This window comes from Argiope bruennichi, chromosome 2 (genome assembly GCF_947563725.1).
Source record: "Argiope bruennichi chromosome 2, qqArgBrue1.1, whole genome shotgun sequence".
Classification (NCBI taxonomy): Eukaryota; Metazoa; Arthropoda; class Arachnida; order Araneae; family Araneidae; genus Argiope; species Argiope bruennichi.
The window spans coordinates 92,309,831-92,324,277 of NC_079152.1; the positions used below are offsets into that span (position 1 = coordinate 92,309,831).

At 26.9% G+C, this 14,447-nt stretch overlaps 1 protein-coding gene across 5 annotated transcripts in view; it reads right to left on the reverse strand.

The window, feature by feature from the left end:
- LOC129954847 (solute carrier family 15 member 2-like) overlaps positions 1-14,447 on the reverse strand; it is a 93,789-nt gene that overhangs the window by 24,801 nt on the left and 54,541 nt on the right. The window contains exon 1 of one of the 5 annotated variants that reach the window (XM_056068180.1): positions 5,324-5,645. The exons of the other annotated variants lie outside the window; for them this stretch is intronic. Coding sequence (XP_055924155.1) covers positions 5,324-5,341 — 18 coding nt within the window. The 5' untranslated portion in view covers positions 5,342-5,645. Of the gene's footprint in view, positions 1-5,323; positions 5,646-14,447 lie in introns of those variants that run through there. 5 annotated transcript variants of the gene reach the window in all.

A 14,447-nucleotide genomic window follows, 5' to 3' on the forward strand; every position in this document is an offset into this window, starting at 1 on the left:
TTGTAATATATTTTTAAAATATTTTTTAAAAAATTATTTAAAGTAAAGAAATTATTTTATGGTAATAAAATTGATATTAATGAAAAGAATATTTTTAAAAAATTTAAAATGGCGTAAAAATATTTTTTTTTTTTGGAAGGGTGACAATAATAATGTCTGAAATTAGTACGGAAAAATAAACCTTAATGTTAATCAAATTTTAATTAAAAAATTTAATTAATTTATGAGAACCCTTTCTTAACGAGCACCACGCTACGCAAAAAAAAAAAAAAAAAAAAAAAAAAAAAAAACTGTTTCCTAACTGTGGTACTTCAGGGTCCAGTGATTTGCACAATAGAACATTTTAAGTGATTTTGTCAAGTCGCAATTTACAGATAATATGTCAATCCATAAAAAATATATGTAAAAATTTTTTTAAAAGCGTAAATTTAAAAAAAAAAAAGAATAAATCCAGTTATAAAACATTCTCTCATTTCAAAACATGATTATTCTTTCCTTCTTTTTGTTGATTATTATATAATTTTCATCTGACCATTGAAATTGGATTAATTTCACGGTTATAATGTTACGCCCTGCTGGTCTAGTGACCGAGCCTCGGATTCAGAACAAATAGATGAAGATTCGAAATAGATTCTGCTAATAGACTGTCGTATATTTGAACCTATCGCATGCGTGTCAAGTCCGAACTTTTCGGTACTCCTTTGGTGTAGAATGCAAACAGGGAGAATTGAGTGACGCCTTCACTATGAGATTCATCCCAAAATAGCCTTCATGTAGTTTCAAAAATGAATGTTAATCTAATTAAATCTGGCTTATTCAAATCTAATTAGGCTTCATATTTATAACATATACTTAATGTATATAAGAGTTATCGAAAATGATAAAAAAAGAAATTGTTTAATTGTTAAATTAAAAAGATAAATAAAGAATTTTTATTTCAAAAATGTTCAGAGGCGCAAATCTTTTCTTAAATTTTATTAAACTTAAAATTATTTAAATACAAGTAAAACTGAAAATGTTATCAAATTTTAAGTTTAAAAAATATTTTCAGCTTTCTTCCTTTCCTGAGACGATATTTTCAAGATATATTAACACATAACATTTTTACATCGTCATTGTTTAAAAATAATTTGTCTTCATACGTGAATCTCCTTTAACATTTATTTCCACTTTTTGTTCAATCGTATGTACTCAACCAAGCATGCCATTGTTTTGTTTGTATTTTTATAACAATATGATAATTTACTATGAGACGTTATTAAAAAACACAAAAAAAGATCTTTATATTTTTAAGTTAAAATCTCAATTGTTTATTTATAATTCAGTGTTTTACGTTTTTCGTACAAAACTATACCAACACAATCACAGACTTATGTTTAACTTGGCGGATAAGTAAAAGATATACGATTTGCTGTAATTTAAATTGAAATTATATCTCTTCCAAACGATAATAAGAATCAAAATTAGTTTTCGCAAACGAAATAAGAATAGTTTTCTTAAAACATTTACTAAAATATACTTTTCTATGAAATAATTTTTTTAATTCTATTCTAGATTATATAATAAATTCTTTCAAACTAATATATAAACATTTATCAAAGCTAAACTCGGCAAGATGTCATGTAAAGAGTATCAAATTATAAAAACCTTCACAATCTCTTAACAAAGAAGACTTTTTTTGCATAAATCACACAATGCAAGTGTTTTTTTTCAAATTTATAAATATATTTTCATTTAATTAAAAGTATATATTTGCTTTTATATCATCTTGAATTCTGTTTGTCTTATTTGTATTGTATAATTATTCAACAGTTTAATATGTTTTTTAAAGCCACAAATATTGAGCTAAATCATGCTTCTGAGAAAACAACAACAATAATAATAATAATAAATTCGAATGAGGTCTCTGAAACTTTATAAATCTTTCTTTTTTTTCCATAAGATACTTTTGAATAACTTTGACAGTTGGTTAGATGTCTAATTGACTATCTGATCGTGGCTGCCGACCTACTTGGTTGGCACGTGTTTAATAGAGTATGATAATGAGGATATTGAAGTTTAAATCAATTCACCAACCGGTTCTCATTCAACAAACATGAAACTGAACATGAGCTTTTAATTACGATGTAATAATAGCAAGATAAATCCAGATGCTTAAATGTTCTGATTTTTTTTTTACAGGTTTAGAAATCACTCTTATAATGATCACTCAAGACGGTTTATTTAAAAATAAATAAATTATTTTTCCTTCAAAATGTTATGTTAATAATATATTGGTATAATGAATTTTGTATATAAATTCTTCAGAAAAAGGAATAAACAATTCTACTAGATAAACCATTTTAAATCATTTCGCCGTCGGTACGACAATTTTTAATTGCATATTTTTATTCGGAAATAATGGACGTTTCTTATAATTTGTTGACCTGAATATTGTTTTGAAATTATCCGTAATTACAAAAATATATAAAACATCTCCCCAAAGACGATCACAATTAGCATTGAAACTTTTCTAAGAAGACAAAGAAACACCGATTCAGGTCTCTCTCATCAACAATTCATTCAACTGGAAAATTTAAAGCATCCTAATATAAGAACAAGTCACGCTTTACTGCCGAATTATATACCTTTTAGAAGATTATACAAGTCAAACAAAAATGCCCATTGTTCCATCATGGAAAGAAGGTACCGACAGTTACTATTGATCGTTAAAGGATATATTTAATGATGTGCAGGAGACCATATGATACCTAATTAAGGGCAGGTTATGTGAGTACCCAAAAGAATCAGCAATGAATAGAAGCGATTCGAACCCTTTGAATATACAAGAGCTTTAACGTAAGTCTAATGAACCAAAATGCACGTGACTGTAGAACAGAATTTTTCGAATGAAAAGGCAGTCCTTCTGTCGATGGATTTAATTCAAAATTTACTAAAGATTTATAATTAATGTGCAAAAACCACTATTATTGATCTAGTTTGTTCGATTTTTAAGTTATCATGTTCACATAAAAATTAGATATTTTTTTTCTTTCGAACTCAGAGATATCTAAAACATTGAAACCTTTTTAAATTTCGAAGTCAATTTTTTGTCAATTGAAGTATTTTCTTTTTTATGCTTCGTAAACGATGGGGGCAAATATAGAGTGAGTGAGTGAGTATTATCCTAGCGCAAGATCCATATTCTGGATGAACTGCTCCGCAACTAGATGAAAACTTCAACGCTACGTCTTAAACCTATGCATAAAATGTTTATAACCAGGTATTAAAAAGACCACTATAAATTGAAAGCAACAATAAGAAATAATCACATTTCAAAATTTTTGCAAAAAAAGTCTGCTTCCTTTAAATAAAGGGAAATGTTAAAATGTGTTTTATGTCTAATTAAAAACTGAAGTCAAAAGATAACTGAATCTAAATACTTAAAACGCAATGAGTTCAGTGACTGACATTCAATCAAAATATGTCGGATAGTTTAAACTATCAGCAAAGCGGCTACAAGTTGGTGGTGGCTGCTTAAAAAGTATATATTTATAAGTTATTCGAGAATGCCCAATACTTAATTATGTTAGAATAACATCGCACCGATCAGTAATTCAGAAGAAAAAAAATAGAATATATAATTATATTTGAATTATCTAAAATATTTAAATTAGAGTAAAAATCTATGTCAAGCAAGATGTTATTATCAGCTGGCCAAAGATCATGATATTCCGGAATATACATTCTACAGACCAAAGAACGTCAACAAAATCATGAAAACCTCTTGATGATAAAAAATAGGTGGTTGTAAATTGTTTTACTGCCATTTCAAAATAATTTCAGATATCTTGTTTTGATCTCATCTAAAAGAAAACTCAAATTACTATTAATGAACGAAACACCTATTATAAATATAACCTATAATAAACAGAAAACCTCGATGTACCTAAATAAATACCTATACCTATAATAAACAGAAAGCCTCGATGAAATTCTTCCAATGAAAACTCTAATGATCATCAATGAAAAGCCAAATAAACAATTCTCTAGCAAATAATTATCAATTATTTAATAACCTGATAAATGTTAGTTTTACGAGAGACAGGTTTCTTTCTCAATATCAAATTTTTTTCTAGAATAAATCCTTGAAAAACAACATTTTATATACCGGAATAAAAGTTAATAAGCCTCATAGGATTCATAAATGTAACTTTGAGGTAAAATTGAAAAGGGAAAAAATTACCACAGTTACGTATAACATTTTTAAAATGATATTGTTTTTTTTTATAGCTTCCCTCTAAATTTCTGTAGTTGATTTCTTCACATTGCAATTCTGAAAGAACAGCCAAACTATACTGTTATTTGTGAAATATCTTGTGCTAGAAGCTGTTTACTTCGAACTACATTATCTAATCTCCTACAGAAAATACATGTATGTAGTTTTTCTCATTATGTCCGGGCCTTTGCTAATAGAAAATCATTTTTTTTTCCTTAATAAGAATATCGTTCTATTCAAACTGAAAAACCACATTATTGGCGGCAGATTAGAATTGCAAATGTATAGTCACAATCTATATTCCATATTTCTAGTCACACCATGAAACCAAACGATTTCACACAAAATAAAAAGTTTCTCCGACTAATTAAAACCAACAGAAGCAATTTATTGTGCCCTTTTTCTTATTTTAAAAAATATATAACTAATTCTGATACTTGTTATTATGTTACTTCAATTTTTTTTTTAAGTCTCTGAAAATATATTTGGAAGTTTGGACTAATTTTAAAAACTGTTTTAAGGGAGACATTTCATTTAAAATGTTCGCCAATTCCTCAGCAATGCATGGAATAATTCCAAAAATCATAACTTTAGTTAAAGGCAAATTAAGTGCGAAATTATTGCTCGGATAAATATTTTAAATAAGATATCGTTATAAAAGTACGAATTATATTTGAATATTAGGAAAATTTATCCAATCAGTTAAAAAAAATAAAAAATCAAGCAATTGATGTAATGATGGGAAATTATTCAACATGAAAAGATAGTAATGGTACATAGTAAAAAAAATGAGACAAAATTTTATGTATGATGAAATAATAAGCGTTTTATTATTAGTGATTTATCTATAGTTTATTTTTCAGAAATAGGGCATTACATATAAATGCAAATTTTTAATAAATTGATTCATAGTATGATGGAATTGCAGATACTTTAAATTGGCTGATCATTTACATTTATATACACATATTCTAAAATTATATAACAAAGTTTTTATGATAACGGGGAAAATTAAGTAGTAAAAACATAATAAAACCTCTTATAAATGTTCATAAAAATACATACCACGTTTTGTATATCCATGTTCTACTTCAATGAAATATACAGAATACAGACTACTTGTCTTAAATATTAAAAACAACAACAATATCAATTAAAATTTTCAGTGAAAAAAGTATTTACAGATGATTGAAAACAACTTATCCTTGAAACCTTTGATGCAGTAGCATCAACACGGTTTTACCAACTAACAGCAAGCTCGACCAAATCAAACTTTATATGCTCCTCAAAGATTTGTTGAGCGGAGATTCGGAAAAAAGAAATTATCGGCAAGATATCACTGGATATGAATTCTAACAGGTGTCCTCTAGCATAAGTATGTAAACTCGACTGTTATCAGTAAACCGAGTGGGGACAAACTTCTCAAGAATAATTTTATCAGAACTTGTTTTTCGAATTAGAACCACAGTTGTCTGGACGTTAATTGGATAGTTTCTTTCTTTCAGTCTTCTACGCAATACTCTGAAATTTAAGAATGAATTGTGAAAGGTAACTTTCGGCCGTTTTATCAACGTATAGTGAATTTAGAGGAAATGCAACACATTTTTTCAATGCGGGAGACAATATTTCAGTATCAAAGAAATAACTGGACTTCAACCCAGGTTAAAGAATCAAAGCAGACTTTCAATTTGCTATGAAACTGTTCTATGTTCAGCAGCAAACACGTTTTCCTGAATAGGTAGACATATTATTTCATCGAGAGAAATTGCAAATAGAGTTTTGATCCGGATTTTCATTTGGATATTTTGAGTTTTCTTAAAACGATCCTAAAAGTTTCAGCATTTGAACATATCATAAAATTTAGTATCTTTATTATCTTTCAATTTCCTATCAACTGCAATATGAGACAAATTCATATAAATGAATCAAATTCATAAAAATTATCTTTGAAATAATGCTTCGTATGCGCAATATTTGTTTATGTTCTTGTATATATAGAATAACGCTATGTTTATGTTCTTGATTATGAGGTAATGCTCGTTTTGTGTTTTTGTTTATGCTGTAAAGCTTATTTGTGTTTTGTTTATGCAGTAAAGCTTGTTTGTGTTTTTGTTTATGCAGTAATGCTTGTTTATGTTCATTCTTATGCAGTTGAAAGCAGTATATGTACTATTTGTTGAACGAATTTCAAATACTATATTGATTTTTTTTAGAGTTTATTTATTTGAAAAAGAGCGAAGATGAACTAGAAAGAATACTTCTTCATGTAAAATGCCGATTTCTTCCGAAACAGTTTTTTTGTCGTTGCTGTTTATTCGCTAGTTACATTTGATATCATCATGGAACAATAGGTAAATATCAATAAATAAATGATTTTATCATGAAGAAAGGGCTAAAATTTGAAACATTTTTATATTTTCGAATATCTAATTTTTATTTTTTAATCGAGTGAAATTATGCTTATTTGAGAAAAATATATAAAAAATATATATATATAAATATAAAATTGTTTGTTGCGAAGAATGATTCTTTCTATATTAATTCCAGAATTCGTTAGAGATTGTACGAAAGAAAAATGAATGTGGCATCACAGCATAGTCTAGAATGCAATACACTGAAAAAATGGATAACATACGCAGTTATATTCGTCATGATATTATGACCAAACATAAACTGACCGTATTTTTAGATAATATCAGAAAAAAAGTATGCTAAGAGCATCTGTTTAAAGTTAATATAAAAAGTTCACAGAATAAAGAAACATATAACACAATCTTAATAGTCAATGATATCTTTTTAACAATCTTCCACATTTGTTTGTTTACTTTTGATTTTTCTCTATTCATTTGCTGATAAATAAAGAAATGTCTCATAAAATTTTTTATACATACAAACGTTTCAGAAATTAATAGAATGAAATTAAAATAAATGCAAGAATATTTAATACAGGAAGTAGCATCATTCAACATCATTTTATGATGCCTTTTCGCATAAATGATAGTTTGGTTTTTGTTGTTAAAAATATCTCTCTGTTTATTTAGCTGTTTCAGGCTCATTCACATGTGATCTCATTTTCTAAAAATTAAAGAACAGCTGAAGAGTCTCAGTGAATATTTAAAAAAGAAATTGTATCATTCAATCTAGGTTAGAAAGCCAGTAATTCTAAACATTTAATTGTCGTTTGGCATTATTTGCTTATTGGTCAACGTTTTTAATTCAATTTATGCTTGCAAAATTTTAAAAATGTTTTTTTTTAAGAAATCATTATATATCGATTATTCAAATCACTCTAGAGAAATAACAAGTACTCATAAAAATAGTGGATACTATGTCATTTATATCGGAATATAGAGAATATTTATTAAAATTCCTAAAATACGAGATATCAAAAAAAAAAATCATTAGAGAAATTTTTTTAAAAATTGAAATCTTTAATCCGAACATCATACATAATATTGTTATAGGCTGGCATGTTATATGTAAATCGCAATTTGTTTGATGTAAAAAGAGTTAAAAATTCTCTGCGGGGCAGACTTTTAGATCTAGAATTATAAAATTCGATTTATACTTATTTTTTGGATAGAAGGCGTTCGTTAAGAAAAGGATTTTAAAAATTATAATTAAATTTTAATTGGAAATTTATCAAAATCAAACAACTTGGGAGAATTGCACAAAAACTATTTTTGCATCGTTTCAAAATTCAAAAAAGATAACCTTTTCAAAAATAAATTTATTACAACACAGATCCTTAAATCATTACTAAGAAATCAGAATATTTTTAAATATATCTTCCAACAATAATTTTCTTTGGTTTAGTAACTGCGTTTGTAGATGCAATTTACGCCAATATCTTTAGCCGAATTGGGCCCAAAATTTCATACAGTTATGTAAGACCACAAATCAAATGTCATCTTACTTGTTGTGTTTGGTTTTATCATATGAAAACGGATAGACAATAGACAGACAGTTAACTAGCAGACAGAGTGGACTCAAAATCTGTCACATTTCTATAATTCTGTGTAAGTAAAACTGTGTTATAGATTTCATTCAGCTAGCGTTTATAAGTTAATGAATTGATACACGAAAAGACGGTCAAATAGACTTCCATTGATAGATTTCGTCGAAAATTTTAAACATATCATCTGATTAGATATTAATACTACATACTAAATTTCTTTCGTTTTAAGTTATTTTGCTCACGGAGAGAAAAACAGAATTCCTCAAACGTGTTTTTCGGTCTCAAAAGAGGTCTTAAAAATTTGCCAATATCTGGAGATTCATTTCATTGGCAAATACAATATCTTTTCTTTGTATACGATAAAGTAAAAAAATCAGAAAACTCTAAGTCCATAAACAATAATAAATGCTAATTTTTAATATTCAAAAAGTTATATGCTTGCATTAATTAAAATATATTTAAGAAGGATTAAATGGATAATTACAGTGTTAAATTTAACTGCATGTAACCATTTTATTTAAATAAAATTCATCATGAAAAGTTTAAAGCAGACGAATAAATACAAAAGCAAAGATTACGCAGAATTTTAAGAATAAATTAATGTAATAACAAGGTGTTTTTCCGTGATGAAATTAAATACGATTACGAAATTTGCTTCCGTATCCTTGACACGAAGCTACGTTTTTAGAATAGAAATACACGTTTTCGTATTTGTTGCAGATTAGATAATATTATAAAAGAAGCGACGCAGCTGATTTTTGAAACAAACCTCCAAGGTATACAGGTCGCACGTTATAAAATTTCTTAACCTTTTCAGCTGTGTTAAATAATATTAAGATTTCCAAAATATTCTTGTTGTGCGTGATTATTATAATTAATACTGCATATGAACTGATTTTGTAATCCTTAAAATTATTGTGAAAATTATACACTGCTATGAAAAATGTAAATCAACTTTTATTCGTTTTTCTTTTTAAATATAGCAGCAATGTTTTATTTCGCTATTAAACTAAGAGCATGCGACTTGTTAAAATTATTTATTGTACAATTTACTATTTAATGTTTGCACACTTTTTTGTTTTACTTGATTTCTTTTATGCGGGTAATAATGGAGATTTGTAATTAATTTATCAATCACTTCCCAATGTACTAGAGGTCTGAAATTAAGTACAATTATGTTTCCCAGATAACAATATAACATTTTAATGTTTTCAGAACTTTATTGCCAGTTAGTCAATTATTTTTAATTATATTTAACTAGTTTTGATTCAAAATAAGAGACACCGACTGGTGTTAAATTTGAGAAATGATTACAAAATTCAGTTATGTTTATAATAATGAATTATGGAATATATTAGACAAAATATTTCAATAATGAAAATAAAAAAAGAAGAAAACACGTTTTTGTCATTATAAGAATAAGCAGAACATAATTTTTTAAAAGAAAATACACATAAGAAAGCAGAATTGTAAAAGCTCGAGCGCTGGAAACAATACCGGAAAAATAAACCAAATCGAATATTATACGAAGGAAAGTGTCTAAATACTCATTAAAATTAAAAATACATAAATTTTATTGAAATAAATATCTTCTCTATGATACTCTTAACACTTTTACCATTTTGTTTTGAAAAAAGAACTTTGATTTAAAAAATATTTTCTACATTTAAGTAAAATGACAAAACCATGATTATTTTTTTTATTCATTACAAAATCAAATGCATTAATAAGAACACAAAAAATATAATTAAAACAAAATCCAATGAAAGGAATATGAATACCGTAATATCACGTGTTTAGTCCATTAATTAATTAATTAATTCTTTGAAAGTATCAATAAAAAAATAGCGCTTCTGAAGAATTATTATTTTAATTCATACAATTAAAATGCTATACAGAATTCCATTGTTATCCAAAGCATTTGCAGAAACTCATCGGTAGGTTTTTGAAAAACAGCTGTTTCAAGAAATACGTTAATATTGAGCATCTTGCTTTACATGTTATATGGATTTAAGTAGGCTTAGAGGAAATAAAATTATTTTTTAAAGCTGTTACCGACAGTAGCTGAAGAAATAGCAATCGTTTCGAACATTCTGAAAAGTTCAAATACAGAATAATGGTGTCGCATGGAACAGATGTTACTGACCGAGCATAAATGCATCCATATAACAGGTGTAAATGATCTATCTGGCGATATTTTGACAAAGCGTGGAAAATTGTTTTCACAAATTTGGAAGACACACACAAAAAAATGTGTGACATTTAAAATAAGTTTTCTAAAATGATTCCTTCTCTGAAACTAAATCTGTCTAATAAATAAATAAAAACTTCTGAGAAAATATCGAAAATTACTCTTTTTGCAGTTGATTTGATGCTGTAGTTTTTTTTCTTCTTTTGGTTTGTTATTTTGAATTTTTAATGGTAATTTTTATACTACGTAATCTATTTCTACGCAATTATAAAATTAAAATATTTTTTTTTAAATTTCTAGTTTGGTTATCGAGGTTTTTTCTTACTATATTTTCTAACTATATTACTATATTTCTTACTATATTTCTTACTTACTTCTAATTGAAACATAATAACGTAAATAGAAATAAATGTGTTTTAATATTTTCAGAAATGAATATTCGAATAAATGCAATGAAAATATATGTCGTTTTTTTCATGAATACGGATTTTTATACTCGGATAAATATATGCAATATTTAAAAATTATATAAAATTTTCATTGTACATGAACGACAATAAGAATGCTAAAATAGCATTAATAAATATGCTATTTATAAATGCTTCTAGCCCGTAATCAAATGTGAGAAAAACACTTTTATTCGTTGTTAGATTTTATCTATTTTTTTAAAATTTTATTGTAAAAACAGGGTGTCATATCTCAATAGGCTAACTACATGAACTTTCATACATAGACAAGCGGATGGACAGACATAATTCCCAAAATATTATTTTCTGATTTAGGAAGATCTGAAGCATCTTAAATCTTTACAATTTCTAAAATGAATTTTAACTCAATTACAATACAATACAATATGTAATACAGAGTAACTACGAAAAAATATTGTAGGAGAGGAAATTTTTTATTTATTTTCTTTTATTTAATAAAATAATATAAATTTTATTTAATTAAATAATATTAATTCCTTTTATTTTATTTCTTTTGTTTTTAAAAATTTTTATTTTCATTTATAATTAACTATTCTAACTCTTCTTTAAAAAATTAATCTTGCAAATATTCTTTCTAAAATGGATTATTTACTTATAAAGAAAATAAAGGAAGTTCGGTTCAAAGCTGTGAGAAATTCGAAGCACTTTCTCTAAACTTAAGATTGTCCTGCCTAATCCAAGACGTCTGGTTCGACTAAATCCCGATTTGAAGCTACATGAGATAATTCGGTGGGGCTTTGTAAATACGAATTAAATGCAAAGGACGAGGCCAACTTCTAGACCATAATCTTATCTTAGTTAAAGAAGCTAGCTCTAACTAAAGAAAATAGTACAAAAAGCGATAAATAGTAATAAACCAATAAACACCGAATATAAATGTATGTGTACTTTGAAATAATGATATTGGGCAGAAAAATTCGAGTATTTTGTAGTATACAGGACAGTAATGGATTTCCGATCCAGGCATGTAGTTGCGTAGGGCTGTAAGGAAGTCGATTAAATAATATTATTTGTAGCTAAATAAATAACCTATAGAAAAATACCGATGCTATGAATTATAAAATATCAGGATTACTGTGTGTATTTGCATTTAATCATTAAAATTATTAATAAATAAATTAAACGAACTTTATATTAAAATCTAAAGGAATGAAAAGTTACTTATTTATAATATATAAAAATATCAAGTATTCATTAAACTATGTGTAATTTTACATTTCACTAGATGGAACTGACTTGTGAAATAATAATTTTCTTTATTATATTTGTTTGAAGATTTATTATTTCTTTATATTCTAATTTACAATAATTAAACGATTTTTATTTATGAGAAAATTGTTAATAATTAGTCAGGGATTTTTTTTTTTAGTTTTACCATTTTTGCTAAAATACACAATAAATACATAGAGAACATGTTTTCACAAAATAATTAAAATGAGAAATTCGTCTTAAATAAATCATTAACATTTTGATTAAATTTATTAAAATGAAAAACTAAAATGACCAGTTATTAAAAGGAAAATCTCATAATGTATAGTTCCTAAGGCCGCAAAATATTTAAATCCACCACTGATCCTGGATCAAATCGTCAAATTTTTATCTCTAAAGTTTTTGAAATCAACAGCTACATCTAGCCGAATAATGCAAAATAATTTCTAAGTGTAACAGTAAACAGAGTGTGGTAATACACTAGACAAGTATTAAGCTTTATCTTTGGAAAAGATAAAGAGTGGAATGTCCCAAAGTAGTTTAGTTTTATCACCCAAGACAGGTGACCTTCAAAGAGAAACCACGCCATCAGCGTTTAAAACAAATATATGTATATATATAAAACATTTCATTCATATCGCGTCTTATAAGGACTTAATACACGAGAAGGTTATGCAAAAAGTGACATAAAATGAACATACTGCTTCAGGACTTTTCTTTTTGTTTTTTCAAGACATAAAAATTAGAAATATTAGCGATTTAGTTTTCTTCAAAAATGAAAGACACTACAAAAAAATTAATCTAAGTTACTAATAACACTCAGAAATATTGTCTACTCATGTTTAAACTTCGATGCATATATATAAAAAAGATTCGATTAAACATTTTGGAACTCTTAAGAACTAAATTTGTAGAATTTTCATACCAAAATCGCTTTTACTATAGTGATTTTCCTAAACGGACAATTAATGGTCTAAAGATCAAAAAGTTGTGCTGTTCTCCTGGGTATTATGAATGAATGTATTAAAGGCGCATATAAAATTTCATTATCGGATATGCAAGCTTTTTTTTTACGTTTCTGTACGTTTCGGAGTTTTTAGTTTAGTTATATTAACATCCCGTTTTAAAGCAACACTAGGGCTATTTTGGGACGGACCTCGTAATTCTGAACCACGGTCAGATAACGAGGACGACACCTGAGGTGGCACCCTATCTCCACACCACACCAGCGGAAGGACGTTTGGCCCTGACGGATTTAACATGCAACAGACCCCCTTACACGATAGTTCCTCGGTGGAATCGGGTCTCGAACCTGAAACCCTACGGCTCACGAACTGAAACCTTACCACCAGGCCACCGCGGCCCTCTCATTAAGTTCGAAAACATTGCTTGTCTGTCTGTGAACACGATAACTCTAAAATGCTTTGACTTAAACTGAAATCTGGTATGCAGTCTCTACAATAAATTTGTAAATTGTGAACGAAATACATTAGGGGAAATGTCTGACTTTCCGAATATACGTTAATACGATAACTAGAAAATGAAGAAAGTTAGATGAATAAAATTTGGTACACATGTCTAGCATTTAAAATTTAGAGAGATTAGTAGTCAAACATTAGTAGTCTCGTTTTATTATTATTTACAATGATCCACTAATTTAAGTTGTGATTGTCATAATAATCACAAACTAAAGAACGTTTCTCGATATTTAACAGTATACATAACATTTGAGAAATTAAATATTAAAAACAGTCTTTTGAAAGACCAAATTCCTTTAGTTGAAATTAGAACATTCTGTGTAAAGCAATAAAAAATGATTTAAAGCTCGAAAAGATATAATATTCTTTTCGCCGTATTCAGGTTTCAGAAAAGTTTAACAAAAGCAAAAACTGCAATCTGAATATCTTATTCTAAAAATATTTTACAGCAATAAATTCCGATTATAAATATCTCGTATCAATATAATATAATGATGGAATTCTTGGTCTATAAGTAACTAAACCATACATAAAAGTGACTCGAACGTCTAGAATTTAATAGAAAATTATTCACTTTAGGAATTCTCCAAAAATTAAAAATAAAAAAGGAAAAATAATTCGACAGTGAGTTTGTCATATCAACAGAGATATCAATCATATAAACAGTATTGTTTTGATTATTCTTTTCAAATTTATAGTATTCTTTGTTTACATGAATTCTAAAAAGAATCGGAAATATTTGTATATAAAAATCTGAATCTGTAATTCGATTTTTCGACATCTCTATTATAAAGCTAAAAATTATATAACAAAAGAATTTTTAAGAATTAAATTATTATAAACATTTTTTTTATTCGGAAGAAGA